Source organism: Thalassophryne amazonica, chromosome 18 (assembly GCF_902500255.1).
Source record: "Thalassophryne amazonica chromosome 18, fThaAma1.1, whole genome shotgun sequence".
Taxonomy (NCBI): domain Eukaryota; kingdom Metazoa; phylum Chordata; class Actinopteri; order Batrachoidiformes; family Batrachoididae; genus Thalassophryne; species Thalassophryne amazonica.
In genome coordinates, this window is record NC_047120.1 from 34,784,394 (window position 1) to 34,807,140 (window position 22,747).

General features: G+C 39.5%; 1 protein-coding gene across 1 annotated transcript in view; it reads right to left on the reverse strand.

Annotated features, from left to right (window-relative positions):
- Positions 1 to 22,747, reverse strand: part of LOC117531518 (guanine nucleotide-binding protein subunit alpha-13-like) — a 68,874-nt gene that overhangs the window by 5,080 nt on the left and 41,047 nt on the right. The window contains exon 4 of the mRNA XM_034194632.1: positions 73 to 273. Within this exon, the coding sequence (XP_034050523.1) occupies positions 73 to 273 (201 nt within the window). The remainder of the gene's footprint in view (positions 1 to 72; positions 274 to 22,747) is intronic.

The following is a 22,747-nucleotide window of genomic DNA, read 5'->3' on the forward strand; positions in this document are numbered from 1 at the left end:
TGCAAAGCAGATACTGCAATCTGTCTTTTCAAGTTATGCTTTGCGTCGATTCGGGACATTCTGAGTTTTCACCTGGTCATATTCTGAGGACGAGACGAGAAACAGGATGGAGGTGACCGAGTCAAAACACTCAAACCAGCGCCTTCGTTCTGATCGCTGCCCGCCCACATCCACCATCTTGAAGGGCACATTCTTGATCTCAAAGTCATACTCATGGATGCCTTTGGTGGGCTTGCGGGCCAGGAGGATGTCCTGTTGACTGGGAAGATAACTCTAGTGGAGAGAGAGAGAATCCATTGAATCAATGCTTCAATACAATGAAAGAAGAAAGGCAGTACGTGAGAGAGAAAAACAATTTGTTCCTTTATAATTATGCTTTTGCGGTTTCATCCAAAGTGCCTTCAAAATTATGTGCCATCAGCAGGAGGAAGGTTAGAAAACAAGCATGAAGATGAACAACATGTGCACACTAAAACAGAATCATTACATCTGTACAAAGTCCAACATCATCTTCACCAAAATCACTTCCTGTTCCCAGCTAATAATGTTGAAGGCTTTATGTCGGCTGGCTCGACCCCGGTGAAATTAACCCGATCTAACAGGCTCAACGCAGATTTCAGATCTCTCCTCCCCGTGTGGAGCTGAGCTTTTTATCTTCAGCCGTCTCCCGTGCTTATGTACTTTGATCAAATCCAAGAAAATAATGTGAGGGGAGAAAGACTGAGATAAAAGCTGCCATTCCATCATGGCCTCAACGATCCGGTGTTGATACCACTTCCTACTCAAACATTAAGTGCTCATTAACGCATTGACAGCTTCAAACAGGTCACTGCTGAGAAAGTCTCCTCATTTTGGCCATCTGTATTTCAAACCTGCCTTTTAATCAAAGAACTCTCAAACATTTTCTTGAAACAACTGCATTTCTGAAGAACAGGATTAAAAAAAAATTACAATCTCTCCGTTGATCTTTTCACAGGATTGGGAGTCAGCTGTTGGTGCTGATTCAGAACAATCCTCCAGACTGATTCGGATCCATCTGAGGCTCGTTTCTGATACAGTGACATCACACTTTATGTGACACACCTCAGAGGCAGGCTGAAATTAAAGTGGATTATATCTGCCCCAGTTATTTGTGGCATCCCCCTAAAAGTTTTAATTGCAGTGCACCACTCTTTCTGAGCCAAATGTCACCCCAAATCACACTTTTCACTAAACACAAGATTAAGTTCCAGTCCCATGTTTATGACACTCAGCACCATGAAACAAGTATAAGTAAGTACAGCTGTACCACACTGGTGTCTGTGTTTATCTCCTGATACCTCCGCATGAAGCAGATTAAAGTCTATGACTACCCCTGAACTGGACACATCTGTTTATTAAAAGCGTATGTGCATGATTTTACTTTGCAAGTTCAATGCAAGTACATAATATAATTGTAAATATGTTAAAAATGCATGGATGACACAAGAATGCGAAAACACTTATTTCTATTGTGGTCCATTTAAAAATCAAGTGACAAAATAGAAGTAATAATAAAATAATAATAATAATGACAACAGGATAACAAGAACCTAAACAATGTATAAATACATTAAGACAGTAAATTCACATTAAAAACTTACACAATTAACAGGAAATAAAAGGGTTGAGTTCTTCTAAAAACTGTTGAGGTCTGATGTTCTAAAAATATTCTGGAATCACATGCCATTCCAACTCATTATAGAAGCTTTGCATAATTTATTACCACCCTTGAAAAATGTCAGCTACCACTACCCAAATTAGAGCCCGTGGATCCCCATGGGCAATGCACTAGTTGTTTATAACTTCAAAGTATTAATGATGACTAAAATAGTCCAATTCATATTTTGTGTAATTACTCTGTAGTGACTACTACATTAACAGCAATGACATGATGAATGAGGATAGTATTTCAATGTTGAAATTATTAAATAAAAAGAATCTGCATCACCTTTGATTTCATCACATGACTACATGTGTGCTGGATAAATAAGCATGAAGAGCAAATTTTTCCTGTGGCCACAGCAAACGCCAAAGATGTTTGCGGGGAAAGTGTACTCAGAAGCCAAATATGTCACTATATTTGGCTTCTGAGTTACATTAATAATGTATTGCTATTACCAAGAAACTGGGGCTGGAATTTTTGCTATTTTACTTTTTAACATGCTATTTAAATGCAACACCACCCCACCCAAATAATAATTTTCCATTCACATCCCTGGAAAGCTGCATTCACACATTTTTCTCAAAATGGAAAAATGAAATGTGTTGAAAACACATTTCTGGATAGTTTGACGATTTAAAGCTTAAATATGACCTCAACTAAAAACAGGAGATTCATTAACGACACAAATAATTTGACATCAGCAGGCTTGGGTTATAACAGAATACATGTAACGGAGTTATGTAATTAGGATACAAAAAAAAAAGGTAACTGCGAGTCATTATAATCTCATTATTTTAAGGTGCAAATGAAAAAAATCCCCCGTCTTGTCGAACAATATTAATCACTAATGACAAGTATTTTAACTAGACATTGGTCTAGCAGTGGAAAATATCAACTAGACATAAGTGAAGAGTTAATGGTCCGTGTCATCGGGCGACACAGGTACGGCAGGAAACATACAGCTGTTTATCATCCAAATATCACGGACAAAGTGACAAGAAGAACCAAAACCACTTACTTATGGAAGGAAATATTGTCTCCCTTGTTCCTCCGTTTCTGGCTTTGCCAACATGCGCAGCTTTCTGGCATATTCCACCCGTTTCTTGAACTTCTATGCACACAAATCACTAACTTGCCCGGAATTAAAATGGCGACCACGCCTCCTTACTGACAGTATTTATTTAATGGTTTTGTTCTTATTTTGAAAGTTCAATAAGTGGACTGGTATGTTAAACATGGTGTGAATGCCATGTGAAAGACTAAAGTAAGATAATTTTATGTTTACTGAACAAGTAGCAGATTTTTTTTTTGTTTTGTATATTGTTCTGCAAGCCACTTTTAATTACAAATTCATCTGCACACCGCCTGAGTTTTCATTATCCTTCATTTGTTTGGCATTTTTTGTTGAAAATTTAGCAGGTGAACACTGGGTGTGTTTAAAACAATACTGTGGCACTCTTAATGTGAAGTAAAACAGAGCATGCCATGTAAAAGAAAGTTTTATTTTTGCTTAATAAACTGTACTATGTGGTCAAGACTATTTCTATTTAGTGTCTTTTGTCTGTATTAGCATATCTGATATTGGAGTAATCCAGAAGTAATTGAAAGTAATCAGATTACATTACTTTAATATTATGGTACTTGGATTACATTACTGACTACATTTTTCAACAGGTAACTAGTAACTGTATCGGAATACATTTTTAAAATAACCCTCCCAACCCTGGACATCAGCGCATTTTATTTAATCAATATTAACTGAGTGAAATCTGAAAAACATTCAGTGCCATGTTTAAGGTTCATACACTACAGGTTGTGGATAATTTATTGTGACTGATAAATTATGTTGTTTTAAAGCTGCACTTTGCTCTAAAATCATTGTAATGTTCACTAGTTTCTTCTTTATGTGTGTTCCTGCAGAACGATTGAAAAATGACTATTTATACAGCTCTCACTGCCTGCTGCACAGGACAGCATGAAGATGACAAAGCGGACACTGACCAATCTGAATATCTGTGCACTCTGATATGTCAGAGTGAATATTTTCAACCAAGTGAAATTTGCATATCAGACCATTCTGGTCGCAGTCTGGAGCTCCGGTGCCACATACAACTCAAATGCTCCAATAGATGTTGGCCAAATTGCTTGCAAAAATACAAACATGGAGATCACTACGTATTCTCCTGGAGCCAATTGTTAGGTAAGGTAAGAAGATGAAAGAAGGAAATCCTCTGGAGGTCCTGAGACCCATTGGTCTTGAAGCTTATCACCCGATGCCATAACATGAAGCAAATGAGAGACAGGGACTCCACCTGGACGAGATGCCAGTCTGGCGCATTAACGTAAGGAAGCTGTAAAATTTGGTTCAGTATGACAAAAAATTGAAAAATAGTCTCTTGTTTCTCTTGATGCAGAGTAGGTTTTCGACAGGGTTAAATGACCATATTCCCCAGTGTCCTCTTTAATTTGGATTTGGGGGATAATTTCATGAAGTGGATTTCTCTTCTGTATGCTCGTCCACATGCTTGTTTTCACAAACTGCCTGCATTTGCCGTAGGCAACGACACTTGCCAGGGAGTCTCACTTTCACTACTCTGGTTCACCATTATTAATGGACTGTATTTATATCAGGGCCGCCACGATTAGTCAACTAGTCCTGATTACGTCAACTATCAAAATAGTCAGCACCAAATTTAATAATCAATGTCATCCTTAATTTTTTAAGCTTTGTTTTTCTCTCAAAACTGCCACTGTACCTACCGCTGTCTTTTTGTCCTTGACGTACCTAGGCAGTCGTGGTAATCGGGGGTCAGGCATGATGTCACCGGAAAAATTATGCCCAAGCAATATCATGGCTAGCCAGCAACAGAGCTCAAAAATTTGGGAGCATTTTAATCAAATTAAAGAGAAAAACGTACAATGTAAAATCTGCAAGGCAGAACTTGCCTTCCACAGCAGTACAACAGCGATGCAGAAACATCTGAGAGGGAAACACGTTGTGGCTGATTCTGATGCTGACGAAGAGGGACAGTAAACTAAATGGCTAGTTAGCTGCTAGCATTAACATCCATAGTACACCTGGGCATTTTACGGCCTGCGGGCCATATCCGGCCCTTTGGCTGACTCGGACCTGCCCGCAAATACCTGGAAATTAAAGAATAAAATATTTACTATTCTATCAAGTTAGTGTTGCGGGTGACCTTCGTCCACCTCCCAAGCCGTTTGTGGCTGCATGTGCTTGTCCTCCGGAGTACAGCAGAGCCTGGTACTGCGCCATTGTGTAATGCATGCCACACAGCGCCATCACGTAATAGCAGAGCCTGGCACGGAGCAATCACCCCATCACGTTTGGCACACACCACACAGGATGCCACGGTGCCATCATGTTTGCCACACAGCCTGGCATGGCGCCATCGTGTAATGGCAGAGCCTGGCAGGGAGCGATAGCCCTGTGCCACACAGCCTAACGGCGCCATCACGTAATAGCACAGCCTGGCACAGCGCATTTGCGTGATCCGTGGGGAACTATCCGTGGGGACAGTGATGAAGATGGTGGACGGGGCCATGGATCCAGCGCCAGAGACCATTTGGTTTTATTCCCACTTTTGGTCCTGTGATCATGAATGTTCCGTTTTCACACTCATGGGCTCTTGCAGGCTTTTCAGTGATAAGGTGCAGGATCATTCGTCCACCTTTTCCCTACTTTGACTTTTTCTACTTCATTCTGCTGTTGTCGTGTGACCGGGCCTTTATGACTGAACTAAAACCGCATTGCTTTTATTTTGAAGCCTGTTTTTTTTTTTTTTAATTTGTTCTCGGAAATGATTAATCCAATCAATGTGTACCGCTCCTCAAAAATGTCCGCTCATGCTAAAAAGAGAGAGGTGGAATTGATGAAGTTTAATAAATCCATGTACAAGTCCTCTCTCACTGATGATCATCCTTCAGCTATGTTTCACATTTGATACACTTGTTAAAGGTCAGAGACTAGATTTCTCTCACTGAACAAGAAAAAATAACTGAAAAACAATAAAATGTGAAAAGTGGTGGAAAATACAAAGACATGCAAAGACATGATAAGAACTAGTGCACTGGGACACTTTTCTCTTTTTTTTTCTGCACAGTTCAGTGACAGTGATATTATGACTTGTCTTTAATTACTGGTTAACAATGATAATTGATGCGACGTCTTCAGAAAGCTAAGAACCTCCCTGTTCCAACAGTAAGTTTCAGTTTCAACAGTATATTAAACTCAAAATGCATTTGGGGTCAATGTGAGTGAAAATGATCACAAATGTAATGAGTGAGAAATGTTTCACATTTTGTTCACTGTCTTGGAAAATTTGATTGAATAAATTACATTTTTGTAAGGTAACCAATTTTTTTTTCATTGCCTAATTAGAACATCTAGTTTGTCAAAACAATTTACTGCTTTTTATATAGGAATGAAATTATTATTGTGCAGAGCTCAATTTAGCCTTTTGGCCCGGCCCTCCACAATATTTTCTCTTTCTCATTTGACCCTTTGCAAAAAATAATTGTCCACCCCTGTTCTATAGTGAGCTGCTTACTTATATTGATAGCTGTAAACATTAACATTAATGATCATGATTTAATTAGCCTTAGCACACACATGAATGATATGTGTTTGCTGTACCATTATAACAGCAATGTCATGTTTGAATAGGAAATGTGACAATGCTAAAGTTTTATAATGCTACATTACAGTGATGATAAAAAAAACAAAAAAAAAAAACATTCCTCTTCAATGGATGACTGTTACCAAGCCAACAACATGAACATGCCAGCAAGCAAATAATCCGACTGAAGCAGTCTTGAACATGTTGGTCACTGCTATGAGACTCCGGTCCATGGCTGGCGAGCAACGTTTTAAAGAGATGATCAAGCAGTTCAACCCAGAATACCAAGATAACTACCTACCAGGCTGATCCCACTTCACCAGAATGATGGAAAAGAAATATGATAAAACCTTTGAAAAGGTCAGTCTCTGTCTCACTTTCTCTCTCAATTTCAATATGCTTTACTGGCATGAATGTATTAAAACAATACAGCCAACAATAATACATAGTAACAAACTATTAATTAAATGATACAATAAACAATAGCAATATTCAAAGACAAATAACAGCTGCATACGGGTGTGATAAACCGCAATTCATGCCCCGTTTACACCAGACTGAGACCCATATAAGACCTACAAGACCATGACATGCTGTCAACTCTCACGTCTTGGCTGGTCTCCAGTTTGATCTGTTATTTGCGTTTACACCAAGGGTGCATTGCGGCTGAATTGTGCAAGTGAAATATATGTTAATAGATGCAATCAGTGATGCAACCTCATGCAGAGTCACTTAAGCATCTATTATGACCAACAGGATCAGGTTGGGAGTGGGCTGAGACGATTATGAGACCCTTGTATTTTTTTAACTGTTCGCACAACTGTTGAAAGCGTTTTAAACAGTTCAATACACTCGCGCACCTGTTGGAGACGGATGGAGCGAGAGTGATGGTGACCGACATCAATAAGCTTTGTGCTTAACGATTCTGTTATCGGTCCTTCAGAGTGGCCGTTGTTTTGGTGGGTGTTTGTCAGGAAAATGATAATTTCTCTACATTGATTACAGACCCTGCAGTGGGTCCTTAATCAACTTTTCTGCAGCGCGGCTTTGCTTTGAACCTTGAACCAATCGAAGCAGTGGTTCGCAGATTGAAGCACTGCTTTCGATCGATTGCTTTGTTTATTTCTTTTTTCGCTTAATTTTCCCCCGCTAAAACCCTAAAGAGCATACGTCTGTGAGTATTATTTACCTTTTCTATGTTAAACCGACCTGTTATGGTCTTCTGAAACAGTTGATAGATGTATTTTATAACTTAAAAACGTGAGCGATGCTAACGCGTTAACATGACATTTTCAATGTTAAAAGTTAGCATTTAGCAATTGCAGCCGTCATCACGTTCGGGTGCATTTGTTTTCAAATTGTAATATTCCTTAAATTTATTTTGCTTATATATTAATAATCTAATGGTCATTATATGGGTGATTCTTTAACTACGGGCACTATTGGCCTTGTAAATGTAATTTCCACCACACCATTGCCTTACAATATAAAGCGCCTTGGGGCAACTGTTTGTTGTGATTTGGCGCTATATACATGTGCTCTGATGTCACTGTTTATCTCCATAGCAACTACCCAAACAATCTTTCATACAAACTGTTTAAAGGGACATTACAGTGTTGTGGTGGAAATTACGGCAATAGTGTGGGACAACTACATTTTGTTTAAAAAAATCACAACAATTGTATGACATTGAATACCCCAATTATATTTTGATTATTTTACTGATATTTTATTCAGAGAGATTTTAAAACATTAGAAAAAATGTTTCTTTACCATTCATTTTTATCATTGAAGATCAAAAGTATGGGTGTGGGACAAGCACAAAACGGCAATATTTGCATATAATGATGCTGAAAAAAGGTGAAAAAGTCATCATAGACTACTAGAACAAATTTCTTAACACACTTTCACTGTAAAGATAACTATAAAAGTGTGAAATTTCCCCTTTTTTCTGTTTTTCATACAATATGATCAAAGGACATAAGTGCCCGTAGTCTAAGAATCACCCATATACAATTTTAGAGAAAGAGACAAAAAGAACCTGAATAGAAACAACAGAAAATATATAATAGCAACTAACAATGAATATAAATAAATACATAAATAAATACATACAGAAATAAATAAGTGTTTCCTGTGAACACCTAGTGACTCTTACACCTCCATTTCATCCCTGTCTTATTTAAGTTTAATGACAGTTTGTTTCGGTCAAACCATATTTTCAGTTTGTTAATTTCTTCAGTGATTTCCTCCAGAACTATCTGCCAAACTAGAAAACTGCTGCATCCTAGTAAGAGCAGAATACTACTGGAATGAATCTGAATAAAGAAAGCTGTATTTTTTTTTCTCACCTAAATGGATGCTGCACTCACTCCAGTTTATCGTCTGGAATAGTCCCAGATTGCATTTCAGAGCTTCTAGAATTGAAACTTTTTCGTCCGGGTGGTGTTGGGGGGTAATTTTGGGTTTCAGCTTTTTTTGTTTTTCACCACTTTCATCCCTGAATATGAGTTGTGATTCACTTTTGTGCGGATTAAAGTTACTAACTGGGACTCCTGTCTCGTTGCGAGAAAGAAACGAGAATCGTCGTCCGTTCTGTTCTGTCACACAGCTCCAAACGTTGCGCGGCTCTCTGACAAGTCAAGATAGAACGATAGAATCCAGTCTGAATTAATAACTTCAAAGTGAAACACAGTTTTGTTTATTTTTATTTATGTCCAGAGATCAAGGATACAGTGACTAACTTCATATTTATTTACTTTAAGACTCAAGGAAATACATAGAAAACCTGTAAAGCCTACTTTTAGTACAAAATTCACGAGGTATCGATAAGGGAATTGATAAGGAATCAGATTGATAAGCAGAATCGATAATGGCATCGATATCGATAAAATCTTATCAATACCCATCCCTAGACGCGAGCAGAGGCCATTTTTCGATCACACATCGATTGTGGACTCGGTGTAAATGTGGTGTTAAATATGATCTGATTAGTTGACTAATTGCAAAAATAATCAGTGTCTAGTCGATTATCAAGATAGTTTGTAGTAACCCTAATTTATATAGCCCTTTCCATCTGAATCAGAAGCTCAAAGCGCTTTACATTGATGCCTCGCATTCACACATACACACCGATATCAGGGTGCTGCCATGCGAGGCGCTTACTACACACTCGGAGCAACTTTATTATAGAGTCTCTGGTGGAGGATGTCAGATGTGGCCCTCAGGTGTGGGGTATGAAGGACGGTCCACCTCTGAAATCCAACAGAGGAACTATATTGCTTTGTTTTAGCACTACAAATTCAGGGAAGGCACAGCCTTACAAAGGTTGGTACTCAGCATGAAACCTCACTCTGGGCTGCTGTTTAATCAGTCTTGTAAAAACTATTAATATACTTCTATGTTTGCTTTAGCCTCTTCAGTGGATATGCATGCTTCTCACAAAATAAACAAAAACTACAAAAACACAAACAGCCCTGACTTGACCATCCTTGTAATGTGTGTACAGTCACTTGCCCAGTTCTGGAACATTGCCAGTTCTGGATCACTGCTGTAGTTTTTGTGCCGCCGTTTCTCGTAATCAGCACGAATAAGCTAATACTTGGTACCAATGGAAAGATTGATGTTTTGTCTACAAACAACCACAAGCTGGACTGGATCCAGCTGTCCTTGTGATCAGCAGAGGAATCAAAACATCCCGGTGTCTGTGGTGTGCGCTCTTTTTCTGACTCACTCATTCCTGCAAGTTTTAAAGTAACGATCTCTAAAACGTAGCAAAGGTGAGTTAGCCGTTCGGTGGTTTTGGTTCTAGAGTGGGAAAATACTTACTTACTTGGGTAGAAAATGTCAGTGTGTTATGTCTTGCTGTTTAATTGCTGCACGCATTTATCTCAGACGCGAAAATTTGCCAGTTCCGGATCACTGAAGCAGCAGCCTCGAGTCTGTAGTTGTGAGTCATGTGGGCTTTGGGGCTCATCCCAAAATCACGAATGGGCATGAATGTGGGGGCTTTTACTTTTTAATTCGGGAGAAATCTCACCTCCACACTTCATTTTTTGCTCGTAAAATGTATAACGGCGCTCTATCATTTTGTGTTCAAAACACATTCTCGGGCACCGTGTGTATCATTCTGCATTAGAAGGGCACCAGCCAGATGCCAGGAATGACCCCAAAGTGACGCAGAGTGTCGTGATCCGGAACTCGCAAAAGTGATCCGTTTCTGGCAAATGTTTGCGCCACACATAATGTGGCTTCACACTTTAAGTAGAAGCGCTACACCACCCAGACTTTTTCAGCTAAATAACATCCAAATACCCAATACAACAATACACAATAAAGGACATTCAGTTGCATTATGGCTCCGTATAGCGTGACTTTAAAAAAAGGTGATCCGGAACTGGGCAACCGTCTATACGATTACAGAAGGGACACATTATTCCTCTATATTTACGAATGTTCCCATTCAAAAAATACTTCTGGAAATGGGTTTATATATAGAAATGTGTGACATTTTCAGAAACAAACTGTGTCTGCATCCTTTGTCCTACAACCTTGGACAACACTATGTCAACATTCAACCTTAAATGCTGAAACTTCCTGATGTCCCATTTTGTGCCAGATGTTTTTTTTAGTGTACTGGAGTGATGAGGAAAAAAGAAAACAAACAACAAAAAACCAACGCCTGGATTTTCAAAGGCTACAAAAGCCAACAGACCTCAAGTCCTCAAGAAACTCTGACTTTCTGGCATAGTGATAGACCTGTATTTTATAAAACCTGGAAATCTTTCCAGGACCTGACCCAATCACTCTCAGGCTTTGCAGAGTGGCATCTATGGATGTGCCTGGACAAGCATAATGTAATGCGCTGATTTTTTGGGGGGGCTGTTCCTCTCTCCCTATTGTTCATATATTCAGAATCTGTGTTTTTGCTGGACTGATTCATATTTTTCTCACCTCTTATGACACCACGCCCCGTGTTGCCATTTTCATTTTGTGTTTGTGTAAGTAGTTCCAGTTCTATTATTAGCCTTTGGGCTATTAATATGTTTTGGTGTAGTTGCATTCGATTGAAGTGGCTGCTATTTATATAAAAAACAAAAACAAAAAAAAAACAGAAGGGAAAAAACTCGACTGTCACCTGACATTCAGTTGTTCGGTACTTTAATCATACTTTCTTCAGTTGAGATCGAAAAGTAATTTGTTTTCATTTACTACTACTACTACTACTACAACTACTTTTATACAGTAATATAACAGTTAACCACCACCATGATAGAAGTGTTAGATACATTATTACATGTTACATTCTCTCCAACCTTCATAAGTTCCTTGTGATTTAAAAATTCTGCAGATAACTTTCAAGGCACAGCTATGCATCAAGCTGCATTATAGACATGTTAATCCTTCATAAACCACAGCGCAACTTGGAGGTGACTTGTGTCTGGACTGATTCAACTATGGACTTTATTACAACTGGTCCCTCAGCTTTTATTATATGTCCTTTAGCCTCAGAATTCTCAGCTAACAGAAAATCACTTCTGGAATTCACTTTAAGGATTTTTTTTGTTGCTGTTTGTTATTTTTGTTTTGATTTTGTTTGGTCTTCTGATGCAGCTGGAGCATGGCAAGTGAAGAACGTTCCAGGAAAAATCAAAGAAGACAGCGTACATTCATAAAAATGGTAGTGGCATCCTTGGGGGTGAGGAATTGCACACAGAGCAGATGAGAGAAAAAACAAAACAAAACAAAAAACAAAACATTGCAAAATAGTTTGTTTTTGGCAAACATGGGCATAAACATTTGTATCATCTAAACAACTGGGCCAGAACATAAAAAATGGTAGCAGTGTAGTAAGTCGGAAACGTGTCGATAGAAACAGACATCAAGTCTAAGCTCAGAGGTAGGGTAAGTCTGAGTGATAAAACAGTCATGATAACATATCACAATAAAACTCAGGTTGGCAGAGATAAGACTGAGGCATTTATACTCTATATGATCAGTGCCAACAGCTTATTAGGCAGCAGAAACAAACAAAACAATGGCTGCAGTTTTTAGCTTACAAGTCAAAGAGCACAAAAAGTGCACAACCATTTCCTACAAATTTTTTTTTTTTTAACTACTGGTGAAGAAAGTGCTGCACGAGGAGCAATCGCAAGGAGAATTTGGGGGGTGGGGGGGGCTGTTAAGCAGCCAAAGGAGTAGGTTTATAGGCTCCCAGAGAATTGGGATAAAGTATTTATTTATCTGCATATTTTTGGAAACTCTAGTTTTGAAAGTTAGCACTTTCAGCTTCGAGTATTTGTTCTTTTTTTTAAAAAACTATTATGGGTGGTAAAAGCACAAAAACCCGTGCCATGACACTTCAACAGAGGTACTGACAACGGCCACAGCTACTTCTTCTCTGCCCACTGGCTCGACCTCAAAGGCTGCAAGTTATCGCCGCTGGGACCTTGAAATTATAGCTGCTAGCTACTTTACGATGGGACATTGCGGAGATTTTTAAATCTGAGTTCCAAGTAGCTTTAGGAGACAATTTATACACGATTGGAATGGACCTACAGTCAGTGAAAACACAGCTTTTAAATGATGAAGCTGCTTTGAATAAGCTGGCCTCCTTGAAGAAAACACTGGGTGAAATGGAGCTGTCGCTTTCTGCTTGTACAGATGATGTGGTTGATCTGAGGGCTGAAATTGAACAGCTAACTGTGGAGTTTCCCAAGTTGGAAAGTAAGTGTGAGGACCTTGAGTCGAGATCCCGTTGGAACAACGTAAGAATAGTGGGGGTTCCAGAGGACACAGTCACTGATATATCCACCACTGCAGCCCTGCTTCAGGACGGTTTAAAGCTGGACAAAGAGTCGTTGCTGGATTGAACACACCGAACTTCCCAGCAGAAGCCTCGACCCAGTGAGCGACTGCAGCCTATTATTGGAAGGTTCCATTATTACAGCAACCGTGCAAACATTTAGCGAAATGTGAAGGTGAGTCAATGGCTGTTCGCTGGTGATACAAGGATCTCAGTTTTTTCCCCACCATGCTGTTAAAGTGGCCCGGGCAGCTTTTAACAAAGTCAGGCGGCAGCTACGTGGCGTGGCGCGCTACGGTCTCTTCAACCCAGCCAGAATGAAGATCAGCTGCAAAGGTGTCAAAGACTGTTTCAGCAGACGGCGCCAAGGCATACATTGTGAAGATAAATGTTGGGTGATATTTTATGCATTATCTTCCTGGTCCAGGGATGTTATGCCTCACCTTTTTTTTTTTTTTTTTTTTTTTACAGTTGCTGGTTGTGTGTTTTCAGTTATTTTGTTACTCCTGTTTATTTTAATAGTTCCTTGATGCAGTCTTCCTTCCAGATGCTGAGCAGATTGAAATCACACTGATAATGTCTTATTTGCACCAAAAGTGCTTTTGCCTGCCATAGCTGTTTATTTTATGTTGGTTTTTAAAAACTATTTAGCTTATTCTGTAAAAGTCCCTTCGGCTGCTCCCTTGTTTGCACTTGGGGTCGCCACAGCAAATCCAAGGTGGATCTGCATGTTGAATTGGCACAAGTTTTACGCCGGATGCCCTTCCTGACGCAACTCCACATTACATGGAGAAATGTGGCAGGGGTGGGATTTGAACCCGGAACCTTCTGAACTGAAACCAAGCGCATTAACCACTTGGCCACCACCCCTGCTATTTATCTTATTTAAAAAAAACAAAACAAAAAACTTCTAAATAAAATATAAACTTCTAAAATATTATGTTTTTTACATCTGTGTTCATTGGAGTACTGACCTATTTAACCATTTCTTGTGCCTGTGATTATTCAATTTTGATTCTGTGGGAGTCACTTTTCTTGCTTTTTCTTTAACTTTGGTCTTCTTAGTCCTGGGGCTGATTCTGAAATTGGACCTATACTCCACTGCGAGTCAATCATAAGTTTGATTGTATTTTCTATTTATTGGGTCCCTAAGCTCCAAAATTCAAAACATTACCCCTCACAAAAGGTGTCCAAAAAAGCCTATATGAGCCATTAAAAAAAACACCTTTTTCTGCCATTGTGCATATTGCTGATTTTGAACTTATGAATAGTAAACTTGTCTAAGCTCTTTAAAGTTGTCTTTTTAGTCTGTTATTATATTATTCAAACTTCTAGAATGCAAAAAAGAATCAAAGACAGCCAACAGAAATGGTTTGACAGTATACATAACAAAAATGACTCAAATGGCTTTATTTTGGAAGTCCAGACTGTCAAATTGTTATGTTCATTGAAACAAGTGTTCACTCTTCATAAGATTCATCATCTGATAGCAGAATGTCTGTGCTATCTGACTCATCCTTTGAATTCTCACACATGTTGACATTGCACATGCATGACCCTGTACAGTTCAGGTTGTTGCTCCGGCAGGAACACCTGCGGTCTGCACACTTCTTCTGGCATTTGCATGAGATGCACTCCAGAATGGACTGTGGTGCAGGCGCAACATCTTGCCACTTGTTGCTGATCACTGACTCACCAACCGCCCACCCATGGTCATGGGGAGGTGGAATGTCTGGAGTTCCATCCAAGCATCGCTTCCAAATGGCAGCCTGGTAGTTTGCATGGAGCAGATGCAGCCTGGCAGCACTCTGGCAAGGTGGGAGTCGAACTGGGACAGTGGTGTGCGTCCAGAACATTGCATAGCGCAACTCATTGACACAATCCATGTCTTTCCTTCCATACAAAGAGCATATGGCTGCCTCCCCTGCTGCAAGCTGGTCAACGGCCATCTGAAAAGACTGCCCAAGCCCCTGCATAGCACCCCTGAACTTGGCATCTTCTTTGACGAGTTTGAACTCAGTGGCTTTCCCTCTACCAGCAAATGCACTGGTTGAGTCACAACCACTAAAGGCATGGTAACCTGGAAGGGCTTCACACACATCTCTGCCGAGCTTTCTGCCAACAGCTCTCAGGTCAAGGTAACGGGTACGTTGCTTGGTGTCTGTCCGGAAGATCAGCTGTGTCTGGATCTGATGGCTCACTGCTATTGCAATTATAGCAACACCATGCTCAGATGCATGTGCCATATGGAAGAGGAGCCTGGTATCGGCTTCTTCATGTGTGCACATCAGGTGAGGTATCTCATCTTTCTTGATGGAAGTCATGCCTCCACTGGCCATCAAACGGAAGCACTTGTCATCTGCAGTAACAAATAATGACCGCTCTTTTAGCTTGCCAGTGTATGTGTCTTTGGACCACTCCTCTAGTAGAAAGTGCATGAGTGACAGGCCACTTCTTGGGGACTTCAGTTGAATGCTGAATTTCTGGGCACCTGAACAGATCTTGGTGTCTATGGTCCCAGACACACTGGTGCTTCTGTCCTGATGAGTAGGTTCTTTGATAGACACCTCAGGATAGGTTTCTATGACCCAGTCGACTCGCCCCTGCTCTGATACTCCTCTGGTGATGATGTTACACCCACATGGGTATAACTAGTTTAACTGTTGGGAAATTACTCATTTTTCCTCTCAAATCTGTGGATAAAAGGCTTAAAAAGCATAACAAAGTATAGAATTATTTCTTTTTAATGTACATATTTTCTAGTGATGTAGATAACCTCATCATAAACTTAGCACCATCAGTTGAAGGTTCTAGTGCTAAAAGGCAAAAATCGCCACTACGCAATAACGAGGTTGGGCGTTTCTTTTAAATGGCTCTGTTAGGGTCTTTTGGACACTTTTTGTGAGAGGTAATGTCTTGAATTAAGCTTATGGACCCAATAAACAGCCCCCGGACTATCTGGGTTTAACTTGGCTTATTCCCCAAGACGCTGTCACTAATTGATATGTGGCAGCAACTGTTTTTCTGCAGTACTCTAACCCATTCTGAGACTTTTTTTTTTGCTCTGTGTGTGTGTGTATGTATGTGGTGGTTTGGTTTTGCCCTGGTTCTACTGGATGTATTTGGTACTTTGTTTAATTTTTTCCTCCCGCATAAATGTGTGCAGCTAATTTAAATCCTAGCCCTCCTGGTTCAGGTACATCTATTTGTTTTATTAGTTGGAATACTCTTGCTGTGAATAATTCTATCAAAAAGTCAAACATTTTCACCCAAATGAAACGTCTTAATTCTGACTCACTCTCTCTCTCTCCCCCTTTCTTTTTTTACAGGAGACTCATAGGTAGATAGGTCAGGTTTTTGCTATTTTAATAAAACTATTAACTACTAACTACTAACTGATGTTATTACACATAAAAACGTCACATAACCTATAGCTGAGGGCAAAATAATGCAAGTGAAGGTGTTGTTGGCGAGTGTCTATGCACCTAATTTGATTACGTGGATTCTTCTACTAGAATACTTACTAGCATACCTCATTTAAATACCCATTTGTTGAATTTTGGAGGTGATTTGAATTGTGTGTTTGACCCAGTGGTAGATCACTCAAATCCACAAATTATATCCCAATCTGCTATGTCCAAATCTTTATCAGATTTTATGACCTTGAATGGTATGGTTGAACCTTATGGCCCAGTCACACGGCACACACTACATTCAAGTACCGTCGGAAATTACACAACATTTTTGTTGTTTCAAATTCAAAAGTTGCTTGTGGCAAAATAATTAATTATATCCACACAAAAGATTAACTCTGGCCTATATAAGGTACCTGAGCCCATTGAAGCTGCCCCCCCCACACAGATAAAAAAAAAAAATCCAAGCAAGCAGGCTGAGTTTGTCCTGTAATTTCCAATGGTACACAAACGCAGCAGCAGCCTCAGTGCTCAGAAACCGGCTTCTGCACTGTGTGAAAACACTCAGCTGCTCCAACTGAAGTCAAATTAAACAATAACGTTACAAAAACTAAATGATTAAAAAACATCAAGAACGACAGCAAAACGAGACAGACAAATTGAGGTTTTCGTTGCCCTTTGTTCAAATTTTTCAACAGTTTAGAAATCCTGACGTAGCGCCCGCTGCAGGAACAAAGCTGCGTGAAGATTAAACAATGCCAACAACAGTCAACGAAAGTCCAGTTTTCTTGTTTCGTCAGGGCTTCGTCACCCTTCGTTAAGTGCCGTGTGACTGGGCCTTTAGACTTCATAATCCCTCATTTAAAAAGTTTTCCCTTTTTCTCATGTGCATCAATCATACTCGCTCATTAGCTGAAGCATCAGCCTACCTCACATATAACAGCTCAAATTAACCTAACATCCGCCTGTTTTTGTCTTGTGCATAATGTCTTGCATACCCAAGTGCCATTGCTCACTAAAACAATATTTTACCTCCCACATGCTTATGATATGGCTCATTTTAAAGATCTGGATCTCTAGTTTCTGAAGATGTGTATAAGAACCATGTGAGGGCTACACAACTTTACCTATATCATTTCATACATGCCTAAAAATGTTAGTTTTTATTATCGAAAAAAAAAAAAACATGTCAAAAGCCTTTAGCTTGGACATACTTTACAGAAGACATTCCCTACTCACTACAATTGTTGTTCATGTTGTTGGCAACTACTGAATGAAATAACAGATCTCTTATAACCATTTTGCTTCTGTGAGATGTTTTGTGAGAAATAGTCCATTCAGCACAATTGGTCCAACTTTGTACCAAATTGCTTTATTTGCATTATATGTCTTCTTAGACCATAAAACACACATTTTCATGTTTTGATAGCTACAAATTTCAATTCTCGCACTTTTTTTTTTTCAAATATTCATATTTTTGCATTGTGACTATGCACTTTCTAATACCCCGCATGCGTTCTGACCTCCGCCTGGCCTGTTACGCAGTTATAGCAGAGGCCTCTGGATGCGTGACTACAAGTCCCATAATACACTGAAAAGCTTATTTCCTGTTCTACAACCTTACATAGCCCAAATGCTCCACATGTGACTTATTTTTTCGTGCGCTGATTGGCTAACAGGCGTTATGCAGTTGTCCTCATGGAGCACTTGTTTTGGTCAAAGGGCTCTGTCGGGTGACTCCGTGCACCAACAACTCCAATCATGGTGACATTTTGAAGCCAAGAGCAGTAGGAAATCGAGCATACTTGTCGTAACTCAGTAATGGCGTCAACTGGTGTACAGTAATGTGAAACATGCTTGTTTTTTTCTCTTTTTTTTTTTTTTTTTTACAAAAACATGACAAAACTGTACTTTGATGGATTCTTTCTTCAAATGATCTTACTTTATGGATAATACAACTACATGTTCTTTTTCCATGGATCATTACAGACAAAATGAGCCCAGTCATGCCCAGATTTGGACTGACATGGACCTTCAGAACACCGGACAAGGTAAGACGTTCTAAATTATGAATTGTAAATTCATCACAAATTATTGGTTTTTGGCTTTTGTGGTGGATAGTTGACTTTGTTTGGATTATGTGGTCACTTTCTTTGAGGTGTCCTGATTCCAAAGAGGTATAACAAGTTGGAATTGTTTTCATATATACTGTGCAGTTTCGGACTTAAAAATAATTTGCGGAAAACCACCCACCGGCGGGTGGTGGAGTTTATCAGGAACATTTAAAATCCTCTATTTAAAGCTATGCAATCTAACAAAGCCCCAGTTCCCAATGGATTTCCAATAGAGTTTTTAAGAAATGTAATGATACATTAGCTCCCTTTTTTTTGTCTGTGTTATATGAATCCTTGGAAAAAAAAGGGTGTGCTACATCCCACACCGACTCAGGCTTCAATATCGCTGCTTTTAAAGAGTGATAAAGATTCTACTTCCTGCAGCTCTTATAGACCTCTGTCTTTGTTGAATGCTGATGTCAAAGTACTGGCCAAAACTCTTGCTCTTAAGTTAGAGAGGGTACTGCCCAGTAATTTCTTAAGAACAAAATGGCTTTATTAAGGGTCATCATTTATTGTTTTTTTTTTAAATACTCACACTCTACTAAATGTAATTAATTCAACTCCTTCAAATTTACCAGAAATTCTAATTTATTGGAATGCCGAGATGGTGATGGTGTGTGATGTTGAGTGGGAGTACTTGTTTGCAGTTTAAAAAAAAAAAGGTTTTTGGTGATAACTTTGTTAGTTGGGTTAAATTATTATACACATCTTCATAGGCTTCTATTCGCACAAATAATATATATTTCTGAATATTTCATAGCAGAACATGGAATGCATCAGGGTTGCCCTTTATCGCCATCTCTTTTGTTGCTTTGTTCACTGTCTATTGCATTAAAGTCATCTCCATCCTTTAACGGTGTTGTCCATAATAATGTTGATCACAGACTATCATTATATGCAGGTGATTTGTTACTCCAGTGGAACCTGTTTTTGAATGACTCTCTTTACGAACAAATCGGTTCAAGAAAATATTTTTTGAAAGAAAAATGCACTGCTTTTCGAACAAAGGTGAAGACCTCTGCCGTAGTAGGTGGCAGTAATGTACAGTGTTGGTTTGCAATCTGCCAATAAACTCGACAGAAGAAGAAGCAGCAGCAAAAACATCCAGCTTCAGATGTTTATTAAATCATATTTTGGGGACTGTGCAGTGGTTCTCCTAACAGTTTACTTTGTTGTGGACATTAAAAGTTATGAGTCGCATATTTTTTCCATTAATCATACATTAAGTGGAGCTAAAGGGTGAAGCTACCGAGAGCTGCTAAAAGGGCTAACATAGTTAGCATACAACGAGCGTGGCGTCTGGTGTCTGTGTGTTGGCAAAATCTTACATCTGTACCATACTGAAAAACAAAGTGGTGATAAAGCGAGTTAATGTTGCCAAAGGAGTGACAGTGATTATAAAGATCACAAACATTGGAAGAGGTGGAAAAGGTGTTGCTAATCAGGATGAATGAAAAACAGTTAACCGGGAACCACAGTACAGAGCTGTCTATGGAGGAATGAGAACTTCTTCAGAAAGAGCAGCAGAGGGACGTGTTGGAGGAACTGACAACTCTCTTCTGTACAGGAAAGGTGAAATTAGATGGTCTATTTTATTATAACTACTGTGCAGTATTTTGTATATTATGCACATTCTTTGTTTTTTGTCTTTTATGCATGAAATGCTGTTTAAAAAGGTAAAAATTCAAAATTAACTGAATTAATTCAAATTTATTAATTTATATAGCGTCAATTCACGATAAAATCGTCTCAAGGCGCTTCACACAAAAAACAATTAAAAAATTTAGAACACACACACACACACACACACACACACACACACACACACACACACACACACACACACACACACACACACACACACACACACACACACACACAAGAACGACCATAAAAGAAAGACAACCATAAAAGAATACAAGAATAAAAACACTTCATAACACTAATGATAAAACAGAGAAAACAAATGAGTCTTTAAACGTGACTTAAAAATCTCCACAGTATCCGACTGTCGAATGTGTGCTGGGAGATCGTTCCACAGAGCTGGGGCACGGTAGGAGAAAGCTCTGACCGGCAGACTTTTTATTCACCCTGGGAACACACTGAAGTCCTGCACCCTGAGAACGCAGGGCCTGAGCTGGTACATAAGGGCTTACCAGGTCAGCCAGATAGGGAGGTGCAAGTCCATGAACAATTTTATAAACTAATAACAGTACTTTAAAATCTGATTTTGCAAGAACAGGAAGCCAGTGCAGGGACGCCAAAACGGGTTTAATGTGGTCAAACTTTCTGCTTTGTGTCAAGAGTCTGGCAGCAGCGTTTTGAACCAGTTGAAGACCCCTAATCCTAGACTGCGGTAAGCCAGAAAATAGAGCATTACAATTCCAATCTAGAAGAGACAAATGCATGAATCAAAGTGTCAGCATCAGCCATAGACAGGATGGGATGAATCTTCGCTATATTTTGCAAATGGAAGAAAGCAGTCCTCGTAATGTCTCTAATGTGGAGATCAAAGGACAACGTAGGATCAAAAATTACTCCAAGGTTCCTCACTTTATCCGTATGATGTATAACACACGAACCTAAGCTAAGTACTAGCTGATCAAATTTATGCCGATACCTCGCTGGACCAAGAACCATAACTTCAGTCTTATCCAAAGATTTTATGTGAGTGAGATTACCAGCAGTTATTGGCATGTACAATTGAATGTCATCAGCATAGCAATGAAAGGAAATCCCAAAGCGCCGCAGGATATTCCCAAGAGGTGCTACAGAAAGGGAAAAAAGCAGGGGGCCTAAAACGGATCCCCGAGGAACCCCAAACTTCATGTCCTTACAATCAGAGGAGATGCCATTACACAATACGCAGTAAGAGCGACTGGACAGGTATGACGTCAACCAGGCAAGAGCAGTTCCAGTAATCCCAAAGTGATTTTTCAGCCTATTGAATAAAATATGATGATCCACAGTATCAAACGCAGCACTAAGATCCAGCAGCACCAAGACTGTAGTGGTATCTGAGTCCATTGCTCGCAAAAGGTCATTCACTACTTTAGCAAGTGCTGTCTCTGCGGAGTGATATTTTCTAAAAGCAGACTGCAGTGGCTCAAAAAGATCATTCTCAGTGAGGTAGTCCACGAGCTGTCGCGAAACCACTTTTTCCAGGATTTTAGAACAAAATGATAGATTAGATATCGGTCTATAATTCTTCAATACACTAGGGTCGAGATCCATTTCTTAAGTAATGGTTTGATCACAAAACGACTTGAAAAATTTAGGAACAGATCCAGAAGTTAATGAGAGATTTATAATTTCCAGCACAGTTGGTCCAAGAATGGGCCACAGGTCCTTAAATAGTTTTGCTGGTATAGGATCAAGTAAACAAGTTGTACTTTTTGTAGACGTCATGAGCTTTGTCAGCGCGCCAAGCGAGATACCATCAAAATCTGTAAATCTGGGTAACACCTCAGTGGGCGCATCCACCTCCATAGCAGTAAGCAGTGGTTGGACCAAAGCCTGCTGAGATATGCTCAACCTAATATCCTCAATTTTCTTCTCAAAATAGTCAAAGAATTCCTGTGCTGAAAAGGGAGAATGAATAACAGGTGGCTGTCCAAGAATGAGAAATGCCACAATTTCAAACAAAACCTTTGAGTAATGCTTATTTTTATTGATCAAATCAGAATAATAGGCACGCTTGTAGCCAGTATTGCATGCTTATAATCTAAGACAGCATCACGTCATGCAAAGTGGAACACCTCTCGTTTGGAACTACACCATTTCCGTTCCAACCCTCTAGCCTTCTGCTTAAGGTCACGCAAATAACTGTTGAACCAAGGAGTCTGTGCCTTGGGAAGGCATGGCCTTAAAGGGGAGGCGCAGGTTTTTAGCACTAAATTCAGGCTATCCGCAAGGCTGTCTACCGACTGAAAATTCATCAAGCTTGAAGTCAAGATTTCTGGTAGTCTCGCTTTGAGTTCAGTCAAAGTTGAAGGTTTAATACGTCGCCGCAATGATAGGCAAGGTTGTTGCTCCACTAAACGCGGCAGCGTAATTGTAAACCTAATAAGCGAGTGGTCAGAGACCAC